A 19,767-nucleotide genomic window follows, 5' to 3' on the forward strand; every position below is an offset into this window, starting at 1 on the left:
AATTATCAGGGGTGCGTTCTACCACTGAGTTAATAGCTCATCGTGCAAGCCATCCCTCTCTTTCCTTTTTTATATCCCCATGCCCTTGTTGACCACACTAGGTGCTGCTGTGGTAGCAAGATGGGCCAGGCAATGACAATTGAGAGATTGTCACTGAGCATTTCTAGCCACATAGGAAGAGAGGTCAAATGCCAAGTGGCCATATGTGAGTTTGGCTCCTCACGGAGTATAGCTCACATCCAAAAATCTGATTGGGGAACAGGGTAACGCCCATGAAACTCCGGCGGAAAGGGTAGGTGGAAGATTTCTCAAACCAGATTTTGGTATAACATTTGGTCTAAAGGTTATCAAGAGCTGTCACCCAGATGAGTTTATCAAAAGTCTCATTGATTGTGGGAAGATGAGTTTAGCTCTATAACTTTGTTTGCTTAAGCCAGTTTTCGAGTGGATATCTCGTAATGCCCTTCTCGATGTTTCTAATTTTGTTGACTTTTGTGAGTTTTCTTGTAACACCCAATCCCCTTAGGGTTAAGAGGAAAGTCATTTTTAGAAATCTAGGGGAACCGGAGTGCTACTTACATTGCCTTTAAATTTTTCAATTTTTTCTTTTCTTTAATGAAGCACCAGGTATAAAGAATTCCATAATAAATAAAATCATTCTTTATTAAAATACTGAAAATATAAAAGAACGTCTACGGGATCACTTATTGAAATTTGAAATTTTTCAAACTTTGTACTATAAAAATCATAACTTAAAAGCTTTGTACATGATCTAGGCTTCTTCATCGCCTCCCTAGGCTAAGCCTCGTCCTACAACAACATTCTCACATTGAGAATAATAACTAGAGATGATTAAAATATAAAAGACATACAAAAAAATGAGTCGAATACTCAATAAGTAGTACATCATACAGTAACATAATAAGCATAGGGTTTTCTTGAGAGCGTGCATACTTAATACTTATACAATGACACCCTACCCCTCTAAGGCTCGTTGTGCTAGAGGAACCAGACACTACTAACATTAAAACATACGTTCTTTGCACCATGCAGAAAAGACCCTATAAATAAAATCCTCACTAAAACTTTTATAAAAGAAATCTCTCAAAATAAACGTATTGTTCAATAGTACTTATTTAAAATAATCTAACTTGTGCTAAGCATTTCGGAAGCATAAATCTAGTCATAGTAAAGGTAATGTATAAATTCTCTTTCTGAAGCCTCAAGCCTCATTGCAATGTCAAACTCTTGGACACCGTCATCGCCCGCAACATCCTCTAATTCTTCCTCACCTAGGGTGGGAAAACATTTAAAAACAACTAAAATGAGTTAAATACCCAATAAGAATCACATCATGTAGTAAACATAATATAAACACAGGGTTTTCATTTAAAACTAAAGGGAAAGCCAGAAGCATATAAAATAGATGACAAGGATATAGAGTCGGTGAGCTTAGTGGATCCAATGCCTGTAACTTTAGCGAGAGAACCATTAGCAAGAGTAACAACTCTTTGGAGATTTCACAGTATCTAAATTAGATAAGGAATAAGACAAATTGTCATATGTTCATTAACTCCTGAATTGATGACCCATGGATCTTGAGTGGATGAGAGAAGACATGCAGATGTTGTACCCGATCAGGCAATAGTAGTTGTGGAAGATGAAGGAGCCTATGTGTGAGACAAAAGCTGAGCATACTCATCTTTCGGCATGGTGATCATGTCTGAATCTGGAGGTGGGTTGGAGCTATTTGATGATGAGGTAGTATCTTGACAAATGGCCTCATTAGTAGAGTCTGAGAAGCGAAGCGAAGGGATTGGATTTCACCCATATGATCTACCATGTAAATCCCAACAACAGCCTACCGAGTGATTACTGTGACCACAATGGGTGCACTTACAAGATTCACGACCTTGAGTGCGGCCACTCTTAGTGTCACATCCCCCACGTGCACCTCAACCAACATGGCCTCCATGCCTGACAGGAGGAACAATGTGACTGCCATAAGAGGCAACTAAAGCATATCTCTCACTACTCTGATTAGAAGACAACTGAGATCCATGTCCAGACAATGTGGCACGTTGAAATTAAGAAAACACATCAGGAAATGAGGGAAGCTGTGGAGTAGCCAAAATTTGGAAATGAACAAACTCATATTCTGGCTTCAAGCCAACAAGAAACCTAACAACATCGAAGTCTTCACGTTGTCACTGCATATGCGAGACATCAGAAGTAATAGGTTAATACATTTGAGCTTTTCACATAACTCATCACTTGAGGATAATACTCTTCAAGACCCAAAGTACCTTTTTCCAACCCAAAGAATTGCTTACACAACACATAAATGCAGGCCATGTTCCCAACACCTGAATACATTTGCTTGAAGTGCCCCAACACTTCTTGAGCATTGTCAAGATGCATACTCCATCCAACACTAGATGGATTTGAGACGTACTTCCACAATGTATGCATGCTGTTTTTCCTCTACTCAGCTATCGAGGAAACCCTAACTTAGAGAACTAGTATATATGTGTATTTTTACTAATCCGTTTATGCATGCTTGTTCGTGTTCTTCGTGATGCAAGTGTTTTCTCTTTTCTAAGCAAATGAACAAGTCTATCGGGGCAAACAAAGGTACAAACTTCTCAATGCGAATATAACAATCATCGCATTTCAAATCGTTGGAGATGAACGAGATCGAGCAAAATAATGGCAATGCAAAGAACAAGAACAAGTACGTATAAATGGATGAGTTAAAATGCAACATATATACTAGGTCTCAAAGTTAGGGTTTGCTCAATGGCTAAGTAGAGGAAAAAAACAGCACAACTACGTTGGGAAGTACATCTACTTCGAGGAAATGCATCTCAAACCATAAAAGGGTGCAAGTGCTACCAACAATGTAGTTCAGATTGACAAGGTACCTTGGAGTAGATTCACCTATGTGTTCAATTGAAGTATGAACCAGAAGGGGAGATTTGTTAGACACAAGAATATCAAGCCGTAATTTAGCATATTTAAACTTATATTCTATATTTTAAATACATATTAATACACAAAATACTTGATTGGCCACCCATGGTTGCTGCCACCCCGTCCACCGTTGGTGACTAGATATCTAACACCACATGGGTGGACTCGTTTGGTTTCTTTTTTTCTTTTTTAATTAAAAATCACTTTATTTGTTATAAATAATTTAATTTTCTATTTCTTTAAAGAATTTTAATTTATTTAAAAAAAATTGAAGTTGACTCATACAAGCTTGTGGGGAAGCTTGTGGTTCGGCCACATCTTTTCAAGTAATGTTGATAGACGGAAAAATTAACAGAGGGTCCTATATCTAAATAACTCATATCACAGGGGACTTTGTTCACGTCAAAAAATAAAAAATTGCACTAGATGCTAGACCTAAGTGCCCTACAAAGACCTCGGGGTCCCCAATTTTTTCTTCAAGTTTTTTAGTCAAATCAATGCAACCAGCTCTTGATCCGCTCTATTCCTATTACCTTATGATTGATTACGCAAGCTCAGGCCTTGTTTGGTTATGTAATTCAGATGAGATGAGATGTTTTATTGAAAGTTGAATAAAATATTGTTATAATATTATTTTTGTTTTGAGATTTGAAAAAGTTGAATTATTTATTATATTTTGTGTGGGAATTTGGAAAAATTGTAATGATGATATAAGATGAGATAGTTTGGTTTTGTGTAACCAAACCAGCTCTAAAAGCTTCCTTTTCACTTGAGACAGAAAATTTTCGAGAATCGGGATTGCCAACTTCAAGAAAGCCCTCATAAAGAGGCTGCTAACCCTATGGATTTATATGAAACCTTTTCAAGCCTTGCTATAATCCTTGGGCTTTGTCCATTGTGCTGCAGCCATAGGTAAAATATCTTCAGATTCATGCACTCCTCTCATAAACCATACTAATCCCTATTACACTCCTTACATGTGATTCATGTAATTACAACATTTAGATATCCACTTAAGAGGAACCTCTTGCTGCCATAAGAGCTGCGAAACATGACGGTAAAAATCTTCTTTGAATATTTTTAATAAAATCTCTTGGAAGACTCCCTTGTGAGGGTATTCTAAAATCTTCACACTTTACACATATGGGGACTGCCACACTTTGCACCAATCATTAGACATGTTTCACTACATGAAAATTTTAAGATTTTTAAGATTCAAATGCTAACACGCTGCCATCATACCGATAAATCCTGGGCCATAATTTCAATGTATGATAGCTAAGTTTCCATCAGTACTGCAAACAGGGATTGCTGCCAACAACTCCAAAACTGTCTCCAAGGCTGAACTTCTTGCCACTTGGGGATACCGATGGTTAAAAACATGTTTATATAATAATTGGACACCTAGCATGTCCAATTAGATGGGAATATTAATTTCTTCATGCTATCATGTCATGCCATGTTTTTATATCACACCATAATTTCTTTGTGTTATTATGTCAAGCTATAATTTTATATGCTTTGTGTATCATATGACTTTTATAAGACAAGTCATGTGAGTAATGAATGAAGCTTTAAAGAATGGCCACGAGAGATGCGTTGCATTAATGCAAAGGTTAGAGTGAGTGTGTAAGCCACACAGAATCAATAGTAAAGGTGTGGTACACCAAAGATATGATAGAAGCAATTAAGTGGTCATTGTCATGATCACTGGCAATGGGACTGGAGATAACTTAGTTATAAGCAATGAAGCAGCCACCCTTATGGTCACATGCAGTGGTTCGGTGCACAAAAGTAAAGTATGTTGGCCATAAAGTGAAAGGCAAGTTTAATAAGTTTTGCGAAGAAGATTTTTGTTATTTATTTATTCTTGAACATGTGTGTTTAGTTATGATTAGAATTTCCATACTTATTCGTTGGATGTTCTGTGAGCTCCTTTATATGTTTGTTCTGTGGTTGTTGAGTATTCCACATGCTATGAAAGAATAAGTATACAAGAATATTTCCCCATAAGTTTAATTATGTTTACAATATGATGTTTTATTTACCGAGTTTTCAACTCACTTTTGTTTGCTTGCATGGCCCAGGTGATGATGTGGCTGAGGAACAAGCAGGCTAGGCTTAGACCTGTGTTGCAGATTAATCACGAACTCAGACTTAGATAATATCACATAGTTGTCAGACACCCTCTGTTAAGACATGATTATGCTATATGTTTTATTTATAATTTCAATAAAATGTGGTAATGTTTATTTATGTTGGATCTCTTACTTTGTGCAAGTTTTTTGTTTTAGTGGCATTCCTAACCCTACGGGAAGGGGGGTGTTGGACAAGGTGCACCTAGTTGTCAAAGATCAGGCCTGGGAGGAGCTGTAAACTGACACATCTTGAGTTTGATTTTGCCGATCTAGAAGTTCCCTTGGATTGCCTAATACACGTTTATGGCAGGTAGAGTAGTTTACCTGGAGTTTGCAACCCAATGGTGGGTCTGGATTCTTGTGTGCTAGAAAGAGTAGTTTGATAGCTACTAGCTAAGCGAATATCTGTGGAAAATGAATCTGTCTTGCTTAATGTGGTGAGCGTGGAGAGAAAGAAACAATTTTAGTTTCTGAGAGGGGGAAGATTCTTAAGTCTTCAACTTTCAATACTCTCTACCACTTGATGGTTGTCCCAGATTGTTCTTATACTTCTTGATTTTCAGGACTATTTTTTGGATGTCTTACATTTTCTGTATAATTCATGTGTAATTGGATAAGGCGTAATTGGATAAGGCCCTTTTTTCTTATCAATAAAAATTTGACATGCTCAAAAAATTACTTCAGGGGTTTCTTTGCAATATGGAGATGCATGGAAATATGAAATCAATATTTGGGGGTTTCTTTTGCAATTTGCAAACCAATTCAGCTGTAGAACTTCCATCTCAAACTACATGTGCAGGAATCGGAAAGTAGAACCAGCTTGTATGTCACCTCACGCTCAATGCATCTCAAATTCAGCTTAGATTAGCTTAGGAGCCAGCTCATTCTTATGTTTTAGAAAAGGGGAACAAAAGTGAAAGAGTTTTCCTGCCTTCTTGATTTTTAGGCCTCAAAGATAAGAGAAGGAAGAAAAGGGAATGGATTTTTATTGGGTGTGCATGGTGAGGCTGGAAGAGAGATTTATAGAGTGCTGGGATGATTTCGGCCTTTGGTAAGTGATTTATTCCGTGGCTCTCTCTTGTTTCACATGACTTCCACTCCGTCTGTTTTGTATTTGGCCTTTTGTCCATGAATTAATCAAACTAAGTTAGCTGTGTTCAGAAATCGAAACTCAGTTTGTATCTCTGGAATTCTGATTGTTGAAGTCTAATTTTCCTTCTGATTCAACTTATAAAAAATAATTAAAAATCATTCTGCATCAGTTTTTATCTCTGAAATCTTAGTATGATGTTGTTCTCTCTTTGTTTTCGCTTATATGGTTTATATCCTTTTCTATGGCAATAATGTAAGCAGGTCTTGTTGCTGTGTAAATTTTTATTTTGAGTTAAGGTTCTGTGTTCTTTTATCATTTTAGGCGTAATTAACTCCTACCCGTGGTATATTGGCTCAGAGCTTTTCAGAATTCAATAGCTTCTTCACTAAAAGTTTTAGGCTATAAAAAGGTAGTCATGAGCGCTAAGGTCTATTTGGCTACTTATTAGGTGAAAATATGCTTTATAAGTGATTTAAGGGAAGTTTCAAATTTATTAATCTTTTTTAGGGTTATAGCCCAGATGTTGCTAACGCTTTCCATGGGTTGTTAGTTGTTACATATGGTAACAGAGAACTGTATAACAAGACTTTTATGAAGACAGAATTTAGGAGGAGTTTGTTGACCCAATCCCGCAAAGAATGAGTTGGTTATAAAGATAGTCATGGGTGCTAAGTCTCACATTGGCTACTTACTAAGTGAAACGATTCTAGGGATGCATTCAATTGACTAATCATTTTGAGGTTATAACATACATGTGGCTATAATACACTTTTTTTTAATCAGTAAACAAAAATTTTATTGATGATATTGATAGGCATGGTCCAAGCACACAGGATCATGCTAAATTTAGACCTACATTGTAGTGAAATACCTTGAAATCTGTTATATGCTTGGAACACTGAAATCCACACTGCAGTTGAATTCATAACTTAGGTTTCTGTAATCTGATTAATCATTGTGAATCATTGAATCCGCGGGTAGATAAAGTCACTTCATCTGCTCTTGAATTGCAATTATCGACTTCTAAGTTTTTAGATGCTCTTTGTTTTGGCATAGCTCAGATGATTTTTTGTTTTGTCAAAGCTTTTAGTTATTCATGATTTGTATCCCAATTCAAAGTGAATGTATTAAACTCACCCACAGGTTCAAATATTTATTCCATCTAAATATTTTGTTTTGGTTATGCTCCTTTGATTCAAATGTGAACCTAATGAATTCATGCTTTGCTAATTTATATATTAAGATGAGAAATGCTTTAGCTGCAAAGAAATCTCAGAAATCTCAAAATTGTTGGAAAAAAAAATACTTGTGACACCCCTTGCCAAAGTGGAGGATACATCCCACAATGGTGGGTGATTAGGTGAGATCTCCACCCTGTGTGGTGAAAGATCTCCTAATGACACTATTGTGACAAATGGGGTGGTGATTTATAATTAAAAATAAAAGGGCAATCTATAGAATAAAAAAAAAAAAAACTTCTCACAAAGTATCAATAATGTTTTAGAGAAATAAAATATACAAGTCCCAGATGTACATATCTTATACAAAACCTTTATAAAAAAAATAGATTCCACCATGAAAAAATGTGAAAAATTCATTTTTTCTTAATGGGATATGTATTTTTACAAAAGAAAATTATACAAGACTTGCTCATTTAAAACTTGCACCTAGCATTATTCAATATTTTATAAGTGGTAGTGGTACATGTTGTTTTGACCATTTTCAAAAGTGATACTTATGGTTTAAAAAGTTTCAAAGTTGTAACCATAATTATGGGAAGATGTCAAATATGTCCCTCCGAGCATTAGCATTAGTTTCATCAAAGTCATCTTCAAAATTTAGTTAAAAGTACATATTTTCTATAAATTCAAAACCATTCAAGCCATAACCCCAAATTGGATTAGTCAAAATAATAATATAATATTAATTTTTTAATAATATTATTTTAAATTTTTTTCCTACACTAATCATATGTTAATTAATAATTTCATTTTTACTTAAATTATTGTTTTCCAACTATTTTTTTTCCTTAACCTAATTATTTAAAGCAGTTGGGTATGATATTTTAGAAAAAAAATATTACTTTTGAAGATAAATAGTACATATTCAAATATGAAGAAACACTTAGAAATAATGTAGCTTATAGTTGAATCCACTAGTATTTGACTACTTCAATGCATATGATTCCATCTCTATTTCTTCAAATTTTGAAGATGAACTAGTATTTGGCTAAATCAGTATCAGTGCTCTTAAGATTCACCAGTCTCCGGATGGAAAAGATGGAAAATGCTAATGAGACCATTGACTGCCACGTTAGCATCAATCAGAAGACGACATATCAGCAATGAACAATGAAAAATCTTTCTATTGGGGAAACGAGTTGAAAGAGAGAACAAAGAAGTTTTGTCTTAAGAGTATGCCAATGGTATTTTAATCCCACCCCACCACAGCAGGCGGGTTGGTTTCGATGAACTTGGGGAGGTGGCTCCTGTTTCATTTTTTGTTGGACTGATAAGACTAAAGAGGAATAAGGATGAGGATTGCAATGCTTTGAGTTTTGCAGATGAGAAGGACCCATAGAAGTTATTTGTGAAGGCTTGGCTTTTGATTTTGTCAAAAAAGCCATGTTGGGATCTGCTGTTTGTGTAAATTGCTTGGCCTTTATAGGAGTTTATTCTTCTTTTTTTTTTGGCCAATAAAACAAAGTGGCTGTTAGTAAGTTCTGTCATTTTCTCGAGAAAATCTTTTTTTTTTTTTTTTTTTAAAGTAAAATTCTCAAAATTATAGGGATATATATAAGAAGTGAGGTGCTTTTAACATTATAAAATCTTGTTACCTTTGATATTGTGGGTTTCTAAAATTATCAAATAATGTAACAAGAAATTTGTGTACAAGAAAAATTATATTTGCAAGAAAAAGTTTAAAAAACAGATCTCTTCCAAATCAAATCTTGCGACATAAAATGTGTGAAAAGTATATCCTCAGCACAATAAATAAAGTGTTTGTGTACAATATAACAGTTGAATGATTTACAAATAACACGAAAATGGGGGGAAGATGAAAGAAAGTCTGCAATTGGTGAAAGAGCCTTATCAAGAACATCATGACTTTGTTTCTATTTTAAATTCGACTGTAGAAGCGTCGCAGCGGTTCATTCGTTACATATACCATAAAATAAATGCAGCAAAATTTGTAGTGCCAATAGCAAGCACTTTAGGTCAGTCTCCATCAGCAGTAAATGTGAAAAAAGGAAGGTGCTAACATACAAAACATGGAAAATGTTTGATGACTTGTACCCACATCACAGCAAGCTATTTCTTAATCATTCATATAATTTTCTATAACTATCATTTCGATACAAGTAATTGTTGATGATGAAGACTCATACCCCAGGAATAGGGAATTGGGTTGTAAGAGCTTCAACCCTCCTGCGCAGGTCTGACACCTTGTCCATTAAAGAGAAGTCAGGGGATGCTACAAACTTCATGAAATCTTGGAGCTTTGATCCAGAGACTAATCGCTTAGCTTCAAGATTTATCTGCACACCCTCATGAATGAAGTCTGCAACTGCTGCAAATTCTTTTTCTGTGAATCCTCTGGTTGTCATAGCAGGTGATCCGATGCGAATGCCACCCGGCACTAGTGCACTCTTATCACCTTTGTAATTGAGCATTGGCATGTGTAAGTTCAACAAGAAAGGAACAGGTCAATTCAAATAGAATATGACAGGGCTGCAAAAGCAAGACTCACCAGGCACTGAGTTTTTATTTAGAGTAATAGATGCCAAGTCAAGAATCTTCTCTGCCCGAGCACCATCAATTCCCTGTTCATAAATGGAGTCTTAAATCCCACTAATAATGTTAATAGCACAAAGAGACTCCACTCTCAAATATCTTGCTCCTAAAAAGTTGAACTGATAACCACAAAGCTTATTTCCTGCCCAATATATACACATGTTACAGCCTTATTTGTTACTATAAAAATGTTCATAAGCAGTACAACTCCTTGGTCATGAGTTCACAGAAAACAAGGCCCTGGGCCCAACAGCATTTCAAGGTGAGTTCACAGATCTACATTTTGCTGGGTAAAAAAGTTAATTATCAATGAAAAAAACTAAAAAACAATAAAAGATGACATGGGCACCAGAAACTTACTAATGGCCTTAGATCAACAAGAACCAGGTGATTATCACTCCCACCAGAAACCAACTTATATCCTAATTCAATCAATCGGCTAGCAAGAGCTCCACAATTAGAGACCACCTACAAGATAGTAATTATGCTAAACTATCATCATTATGGCATACCTTGTGGCTTGTAACAAGTTAGGATATTTAAGGAATGTGTAGTACCTTGTTCTGGTAAGCCTTAAATTCAGGGGACTGTGCATGCTTCAAGCAAACTGCAAGTCCTCCAATTGTGTGGTTATGAGGACCTCCCTGCATAGATAATTTTGTCATCTAATTCTACACAAATAACTTTAAAAACTTTAAAGAACCTAAACATGGAACGCCACAGAAATGATGTAACATACAGGTCTAAATTTAGGATTTAAAACTAGTATTTTATTTATTTATTTATTGGTATTTTATTTTCTTTATATTTATTTATTTATTGTAGATTTTGTGATAACAGATAGATCGATTTTGTGATTCCTTTCCTTTTAAAACTTCGAATATTCTATCCACTTAGTCCTCATGCTAGTTTCGGTTTCCAGAGTACGAGATCAACTCCAATTCAAACTCTTCAAACCCTCTCAGAAACTGTATCCACGAAAGAGTCGGTTCCTAAAGTTTAGGCAATTTCAAATTTCAGCCAATCTCCTACGAGTTCACGTCGTCTCCTCCCATCGCCTATAAGAAACTCACTAAACCTCTGTGATGCACACATCGAAATACCAGAGAAACAACTTACTTTTCCGCTTAAGCCTTTGCTGCCCAGTCATCACCGACCACTCTCGGTCGTCGGAGCCCTACCCTCAGCGCCAGAAAACGCCGGCCATCTCAACCCCGTTGAACCCACCCCCTCAGGTAAGCCCCTGCTGCCGCGCGCCACCTTCCTCCCTTTCGGTTATTTGAGTTTCAAACCCATCTCTCTCTAAACTCTCACTTGTTCTCTCTCTCTCTCCCTCTCTCGGTGTCGCACCACCATAGGGACCCCCCCCAGTCACATCGCCGGTCACTCCCAACCACCCAGAGCCGCCGTCGCACACTGCTCTCCCTCGGTGAGCATCGCACAGCCCTCTCTCCCGTAAGCTTATTTTCCTTTTATCCCTTTTGCTTCAGTTTTCCCAAAATACCCTTTCTATTAGGCTGAGTTTTATTGGGACTGAACTTAGTTGTAACTTTACTGGTTTATAAATCTGGTTGGACTTGAATTATTTCAGAAACTATAGTATTGGGTTAGGTGGGTTGTTGTCTTGCGAGCCTAAGGTTTATTTTGGCCTGATTATTAAGTAGGCCGAAGCTTTTAATTGAATAAATATATTAGTCATATACTTATTTTTATAGATAAGTATTTAAAGGATTTTAAAGCATAAATTTTAAAGTATATTTTTTTAAGTATCTTTTGAGTCTATTATTTAGTTAATATTCCAATTGACTTTTAACTAAGATTTTATAAAATTATTAAGTTATAATTTAAATAGAGGTTAAGGAACATGTTATGAGTTTTGAATAATATTATTATATATAATTTTAAGTATTTAGAATGCTATGACACATTTTTTTCAAAAGTTAGTGACGATTAGTACCTCGTATAGGTAACGCACTACAAGTTAGAAATCAGGAAGCAGCGCTAAGAGGTAAATAGTATGATCATATTAATAAATGCATATTGTGAATATTATTATTATGTACAAAAATGTGATGTGCTTATGATTGTTTACTACGCTACACTAAGAGGCAAGTCAAGGTTAGTTTACTTTCGATCTTGATGAAATATGAGATTATGTTTGAGTGAATGAATTTATTGTTGATTGATTTAATGTTACTAAATTCACATGAAAGCCATGAAATGATGAAGTAGTAGTTCAAAGTCAAGTATGCCATGTAATAGTCAGATTACGCAAGCCATGTTCATGAAATGCTTAGGTTATATATGCCATGTTTGTGTAATACTTAAACCATGTATGCCATGTTCAAGTAGTACCTGGGTCATGTGTGCCTTGGAACGTCATAAAACATTCATAGCATGTTATGTAAAATCACGTTATACTATGCCATGCTAAATCATACAAGAATATGCCATGTACAAAGATATGCCATGCTAAATCATACAAGAGTATGCCATGTACAAGAGTATGCCATGTACAAGAATATGCCATGCCATGTCATGTTACGTTATACCATGTACAAGATTATGCCATGTTAGAGATGTTCATGAAGCCTAATCAAATCTCATGCATTAAGAAAAATAAGAAATGTAACGGTACCACGGACTCAAGCGTGGTTCACAAGTTTAGTGAAACACGGACTCAAGCGTGTTTCACTCCATGATATTCAAGTTAAATGAAACGCGGACTCAAGCGTGTTTCATTCCATGTTATGCAAGTTAAGTGAAACACAGACTCAAGCGTGTTTCACTCCATGTTATGCAAGTTAAGTGAAACACGGATTCAAACGTGTTTCACTCCATGTTATGCAAGTTAAGTGAAACACGGACTCAAGCGTGTTTCACTCCATGTTATGCCAGATAAGTGGAAACACGGACACAAGCGTGTTTCACTTCATGTTAATACAAGATAACCAAGATGTTATGCATTCACAATGACATGTTTTGATTATATATGCTTCCGCTTATGTTAATAATGAAAATGGGTGCCATGTAAATCTGTGATGATATATATGTATGTAAAGTCTTTCAAAAGATCATGTTACGTATTTAATTGAAATTCATGAAGTTGTATGTACGTTCTGAAGGGTATCCTAGAAATGAATTGTATGTTAGGCAAGGACTATATTTTACGATACGATGTACTACTTACTGAGTATTCAACTCATTATTTTTGTGTGTTTCTTGTTTTCTTCTATGTCTGATTCTCGCAGATGATGTCTATGATGATGAAGAGCTGGATTGCCAGGAATAGATCTAGTACCAAGACTTAGGAATGAATAAGTGATTTTATCACCAGAATTAGATTTCTTTTATGTCATGCATAGGATTAGTTTATGTTTCTTTATATTTCGTTCAGTTTCCAAAACAATCATGTTCAATTCAGTTTTAACGTTTTGATGAATTTCAATAAATGAGGTAATTCAGGATATGAATCTCTTTGCCGGGCATTATGTTTTAAATGTTGGTAATATCTCTATCCTACGGGAAGGGGGTGTTACAAATGACAACAATAACAGCAACAGTAAAGAAGTCCAACTGACCTGTAGACCTGGAAAAACAGCATTGTTGATGGCAGATTCTAAATCAACTCCAAGAACAGGATCCTTTTTGAAGAAGATCATGCCACCTCTTGGGCCTCTCAAAGACTAGAGAGAGATGTCTAAATTTATAAGGTCGTGCATGCGTAGATTGCAAGAACAATAGAATATGCGTTTCAGAGGATTAATGCCATTTTAACAGTCTAATGATCCATAAAAACCAAATGTCTCTCAATTGCACCAAAAGTAAGGCAAACAAAACCAATGACCTAAATTCTAATGATGTGTGAACAATATATTTTAGAGCAGTAAAATTGGAAAAAATTGGCTCATACTTTGTGTGTTGTGGTGGTCACAATGTCGCAATACTCAAAAGGATCAGCAACAACAGATGCAGCAACAAGTCCACTGATGTGAGCCATATCCATCATGAGAAAAGCACCAACAGCATCTGCAATCTTCACAAGTCAGAATCAAACTTGATCAGTCAGTACGAGTTGTAAGAAAGGAGAAATTTTTTAGAAACAATAAAAGCTATGGTGGTAAGCAGATATCATTGCAACCTTTCTCATGCGGGGATAGTCAAAATCTCGAGGATAAGCACTAGCACCAGCAATGATGAGTTTTGGTCGAAAGAGAATAGCTGTTTTCTCCAGCATGTCATAATCAACAAGACCTGTTTGATATTTTAAAAATTATATTTAATCCCCCCCACCCTCGGTCCCTCAAAAGAAAAAGATTAAAGCATCCATAGAAATTTGATAAAGGAATTGCAGCACCTGTAGATTCATCAAGTCGATAAGGCATAGACTCAAAATAAATTGATGTGCCTGACACCCGTCTTTTAGGAGTCATGAATCCATGAGACAAATGTCCCCCATGGGGTAAGTCCAAACCCTAAATTACATGTATAGATAAGTAAATAGATGCATTCCAAGAGGTGAATACAACCAACAAAAGCAAAAGTGAAGTGTGAAAAACAACTTACCATTAAACGATCGTGTGGATTTAATATTGCTGTGTAAACCTCAAAGTTAGCAGGTGAACCAGACAAAGGTTGAACGTTAACACCCCAATTCTTCCCATCTACCTGAAAGGCTGCTAGAGCCCTTTGTTGACACAATGTCTCAAGCTCATCTATGTACTCATTGCCACCATAGTACCTAAAATATATAATAAACCTATTAGATACACACAAAACACACTGGGACACACACACAGATACAAATTGAAGCACTTGTCCACAAATTACCTAAATTTACCTTTTACCAGGTAGACCTTCTGAGTACTTGTTTGTCAGGCATGAGCCAACTGCTTCCATCACTGCTCGAGATGTAAAATTCTCGGATGCAATAAGCTCAAGGCTTCTGAACTGCCTTCCCTTCTCCTTGTCAATGATTGCACGAACTTCAGGATCTGCTTCACTCAAGCCATGGTCTACAAAGCTATTTCCATTACCTACATTTCATAACATGCAATTCCATGCATAATGAACAGTGTAATATTTACTGTCAACTGTAAGCATCAACTCGTTCATATGCTTCTAATCAAACAGAATACATTGTGTAACACAAGTTTTACCAGAATCTAAAATTCTGCCAATAATTAGTGGTTATCAGTAACCTATAGATATGTGCATGCTAATGACATCACATCCTCACAAGAAAATAGTCACTCTTGCCTATGCAGACAAAGCAAAAGCAGGTACTTAAGAATAGCATGCCAAGGCCAATAAATGTCTAACCTACATGGTTTTAGCACTAACAAGAATTAGCAATGGTAACCTATTTTTTCTGGGATGGCGTCATGCTTTTTGTTAGATGCATATGGTCATGAATTCCAAACCTTGACATCTACAACTTAAAAGTACTTTTCTTCAAACAGTCATAGTACACCCACAACAACAGAAAGAACCAATTAATTGTAAAATGTAGGCTACCTCCACTTTTAGTGACAGACACAGTAGAAGGCGGCTTTCCAGTAACCAAACTTCCTTCAGTATAAGAAGATCTACAGGGTTTCACCAAATTGAGTTTTACTTGGTGTGAAAATCCAATAACGCCACACCCTTTTGAAGGAAATCTCGATTGCTCAGTCCAAATGGGCTGTTGGAGAGAACCCATCAGGGAAGGTCCGGTACAAGCCTGCATACTAGCCTCCGATACAAGACTTCACAAACTTCCTACACACTACCAATAAAACCGAGGTTAAAAAACAAACTCGATGGAAATGCAAGCATATTGCATAGAAGAATCCATTCGAATCAACGAATATAACATACACTCATGGGACATGGCTTATTATTCAACCCATGAACAGAACTATGCGATAAACAAGGTCTGAAATTAGAAAGTCTTTAAGTAAACATTGTGGTATAAAGAAAACTTCAAATAATTTGTAGAATACAGCTACAGCACATGCCGAAACAACAAAAAATCAAGTTTATAGAACCAGTAGACAAAGCACAATTCAAATGCCATCCTTACAGTCTCAAAATCATTATAATACGAACCTATAACAAGTCGTTAAATTAGATGGCGGTAAACCACAGATGTTAACCCACAGTCTAATAAAGATGTCTTTGGGTATTTTCTTTCATTAAAACACTGCATGGCATTCATGTGAAGGGTTTCTTAGTACGTATAAAGGACTCAAGTCCAGAAGTGCCCGTTCTTTCCTTATTCCACAAAGAACCACTAAGGGTCTAAATCCTAATGATTTTGAAACTACAGAATGCATATCAAAATAACTCAATATTAACTTCATGGTTTAATTTGAGTCAAAGGTCAAACTTTAGAGGTTATTATGTAATTACACAAAAAAATAAACATCTTTTATAAGATGCGAATTAGCAATTTCAGAAGAATGCGAAAAAGTGTTTCAAAGTTTTAACCTTCAAAATATTACATTGATACCAAAGGCCAAAAAACTCATTAGTAAAATTACAAGCGGATAGTTAAATTCATGAAGCCATTACAAGCAGATACAAATTCATGAAGCCATTACAAGCAGATGCCTTTAGGCACCAAAAGACCCTATTCCTTTATCAGTTATTACTGCTAACTTGCAACAAAAATCTCAAGCATGAAACACAAAATATAATTCTTCGCAAAACCTCATAGAATGAGTTGGGTCATGGCTTTATATGCAAATGAGTAAATCTATTAAATTCCATTGTCGATGATTCTATCTTATTTGTCTCTCAAAACCACAAAATACCAGTACATCAATCGCAATTGCAAGAAAACACAAACCTGATGGAATAGAAAAAAGGGAGGAGAGATTGGGACTGACGGCTAGAGAAAAACTGAGATGGAGGCGGAACAAGGCGGCTTTTGTCAGTGAAACTATAACACACGGCAGCACAAATTTGAGGAAGTGGAGCGGCGTAACCTTAGCACACGTGAAGAAGTATTTGCTCGTGTAAGGACTAGTTTGGATAGTAATTATTATTCATTTTTTTATTATTATTTTTATTTATTTTATTATTATTATTTATTATTATTTAATATTCTATTTTTTTTTATTACATTTTCATTAATATTTATTTTATATTTTATATCGCCTCAATACCCAATCTAAATGTAGAACTAATCTGAAGTGATTTCTGATTAAGTACAAGAGTGAGGTCGTGGGCTGGTGGATTTGTAGTTTGGGTCTTTAGCTCGGGTAATGATAGGCTTTGTTATGGGCGTCTTTCACCACCACCACCTCACGGTCACCTGCAACCAAAGTATAGAAAGCACGAGAGTTCGAGGGAACGTCTCCTATGTTTAAGTCAGTAATTTGAAGATAATAATAATAATAATAATTCAACCCATTTACTTACCTGTATTTTTTCTTTATATAGAGTTTCATGAGTTATCTTTGTTCCTTCATTAGATAATGGTTATCTTTTATTTGAATTCAAATTTAGAGATGAGGGATTTCAAAAAAAAAAAAAATTAGAGATGAGAATTCATCTTTTAGCAAATTTGAATTAGAACCTCATTTATCTTTTGCCATTGACTATCCAGTCGATATTGGCTTATCTAATTTGTATTGGCCATGGGTTGGGTTCTCTTTGTATTGAGTTGGGCCTCTCGGTTATGATATGGGCTTTATTCATTAATAAGAGCCCAGGTTCATCTTAGGGGCTAACCGGTCGGGATGTCCCCTCTAGTTACCCCACGAAGTCTCATTGCACATGGCATGATGGGACTTGATTACTAGGTGTTGTTTCTTTCTTCGAGGCATGTCAGTACGCCGTTTTGTTTCCTCTCCTCAGGCACGTCAATCGTCACTTCATTTCAACTCCTATTTATTGCTCATTTTCCCTCTTCTTTTGGTCTTCTGTCACGTTTCTTGAGTTCCTCTTCTTTTCCGAGTTCTTGCATTTCCCTTCTCTCTCTAAGTTCTTGTCTCTTGTGTTTCCTGCGATTTCCTTCAACCTTCCATGGCTTCCTCTTCTTCCAAGGGTAAGGTAGTGGTTGCTGCTCCGGACTCTTCTCCACCCTGCGACTCCCCTCCCCGAATGTTGTTGCTCTGCCGGCTTCCATTTTTGCGAGTTCTCACTGGTCCTCCGTCATCAATTTGGGTTAGTTGGAGAATGCCCGAAATAACTTCAAGATCCTTGATTCAGTTGAGTTGAAAGCTCCAGCTCCCAACTAGAAACCTATCGATGCCAAAGGTATGTTGTCTTTGTTGTCCTTTATCTTGCTATTTTACCATGGGTTTTCGATTGTCTTTTGTGCGCCCCGTTCGCGACTTGTTAGACATCTTAAGGCTTGCTCCGACTCAGTTGGTACCCAATGCTTGGAGAATCTTGATGGCCTGCCGCGTTTTGTGGCGACAGGCGTTGGAACCTGTGGGTGATGAATACTCAGACCTGTGAGTTTTGAACTCTTCATGGGTTTAGGCGTTTGGAGGGGAATCTCTGCAGTTTTAGAGCCCGTCAGACATTGTTTGATTTGGAGCGTAAGTACTCTCATGTGAAAGAATGGACCAACAAAATTTTCCTTATTATTGGCTTTGGCTGGGAATTTCCCGCCGATGAAGTTCCCAATTGGGAATTTTCTGTTAAGGCATGCTGGGGATGACTACGAAATGATTCTTTCCCCTCGTGAGGAGGCCAATGTTAGGCTAGTCGAGTCCTGGGCTAAAGCTCACCCCAAACTGTGCCTCTAAGATGTGCTTTTAACCCCCAGTAATATTGAGAGGTTCGTGATGGTTCACAGTCGGGCTCACATTTCAGAGCGTGAGTTTTTTGATGCCCCCTGCCGGCGGGTGACTTGAAAAAGAAGAAACGTCTTGGCAAAGGCGAAGAAACAAAGAAATGTTAAGAAGGCTCGTGTCTCACCTCGTTTAGATGAGTCTATTTCATCCAAAGGCGGTTCTTTACTTCCCTCAACTGCGGACGAAGGTATAAAATTGGTACCTCCTCCTAAAAAACAGAGTGAGGCATCACTTCTAGCCATCAGTAATGTCAAGTTGAGTTCTTCTCAAGAGTTGCTAAGTAAAACCACCTCCCATGAAGGTAAGAGTACCAAGTTGGCTACCACTCAGGAGAAACTGAGTGTTATGGCTACCTCTATGGATCCACTTCCTCTTTCTGTGGATGACATCATGTTGTAGGCCAAGGAAGATCTCGATAGTATACACGCCGAGGAGGCGGCCGCCGAAGCTGCCGCGCAGCCCTTGACGGCTCCAACTGATGATTCCTAGCAGCAAGGTGATGATACTCTAGTGGAAGAAGATATTCTTATTTTGAATCTCGTCCTCCTTACAGCGCCCCCTTCCACTTCTGCGAGCTTCTCGCCCTTTGAAGCTTCTATGCCTCTACTGACCTCGCCCCCGCCAATCATTTTTGTGCCTTCTGACACTCCTTCGGATCTACCTCGGTTGGAGGAGGAGAAGAAGGGAGTGTGGAAGAGTTAGTTGTAGCGCCTAGTTCCCCCTTGCCTCAACGACTTTAGGCAGGGTTACTCCAGATTTGCCCTTTGTTTTTCTAGCCCTCTCCCTCGTCAGTGGCAGCAGGGTTTCGATTCCTTCGCCACCTTTCAGTGTTTCTCCTCGAGGAAGTGGCGAACCATCTTTGACAACTCCTGAGGAGAATCTCAGGATTGATCAGGCTGTACCCCGCCAGGATGAAACTAGTGGGGTGGGGAAGGCCAAAAATTGCTCGAGTCCTCCTGTTGAACCATCTGTTAGCT

The 19,767-nt window shown here is 37.0% G+C and overlaps 2 protein-coding genes across 5 annotated transcripts in view; one reads left to right on the forward strand and one right to left on the reverse strand.

The window, feature by feature from the left end:
* Window positions 1-8,630, forward strand: part of LOC108992467 (protein FAR1-RELATED SEQUENCE 12-like) — a 25,168-nt gene extending 16,538 nt beyond the window's left edge. For 2 of the 3 annotated variants that reach the window (XM_018967036.2, XM_018967042.2), the window contains exon 3: window positions 5,061-5,229. The gene's annotated coding sequence lies outside the window, so the exon portion shown is untranslated. Of the gene's footprint in view, window positions 1-5,060; window positions 5,230-8,467 lie in introns of those variants that run through there. The other variant, XR_004797747.1, reaches the window with a different exon arrangement.
* Window positions 8,631-9,279: 649 nt separating this feature from the next.
* Window positions 9,280-16,993, reverse strand: LOC108992466 (serine hydroxymethyltransferase 3, chloroplastic-like). 2 transcript variants are annotated; one of them, XM_018967034.2, is made up of 12 exons: window positions 16,831-16,993; window positions 15,516-15,765; window positions 14,839-15,034; window positions 14,565-14,739; window positions 14,356-14,473; window positions 14,140-14,252; window positions 13,912-14,034; window positions 13,580-13,684; window positions 10,556-10,642; window positions 10,359-10,466; window positions 9,955-10,027; window positions 9,280-9,861 (listed from the first exon to the last, which is right to left on the reverse strand). In XM_018967034.2, the coding sequence occupies exons 2-12, from the start codon at window positions 15,724-15,726 to the stop codon at window positions 9,587-9,589; spliced, it is 1,584 nt and encodes a 527-aa protein (XP_018822579.1). In that variant the 5' UTR covers window positions 15,727-15,765; window positions 16,831-16,993; the 3' UTR covers window positions 9,280-9,586. The 2 variants fall into 2 exon arrangements, with proteins under 2 accessions (XP_018822579.1, XP_018822580.1); XM_018967035.2 differs by having other exon boundaries at window positions 15,516-15,758; window positions 16,831-16,979.
* Between the last annotated feature and the right edge of the window lie 2,774 nt (window positions 16,994-19,767).

The sequence above is a fragment of the Juglans regia genome, chromosome 12 (genome assembly GCF_001411555.2).
Source record: "Juglans regia cultivar Chandler chromosome 12, Walnut 2.0, whole genome shotgun sequence".
NCBI classification, from domain to species: Eukaryota; Viridiplantae; Streptophyta; class Magnoliopsida; order Fagales; family Juglandaceae; genus Juglans; species Juglans regia.

Excerpts from the sequence above, each read along its gene's own strand:
- LOC108992466 (XM_018967034.2), bottom strand. The coding sequence starts at position 15,726 with ATGCAGGCTTGTACCGGACCTTCCCTGATGGGTTCTCTCCAACAGCCC. Across the intron at positions 14,740-14,838 it reads GAAGGTCTACCTGGTAAAAG|GTACTATGGTGGCAATGAGT; the intron begins GTAAATTTAGGT and ends TATATATTTTAG. Across the intron at positions 14,474-14,564 it reads ATCCACACGATCGTTTAATG|GGTTTGGACTTACCCCATGG; the intron begins GTAAGTTGTTTT and ends CATGTAATTTAG.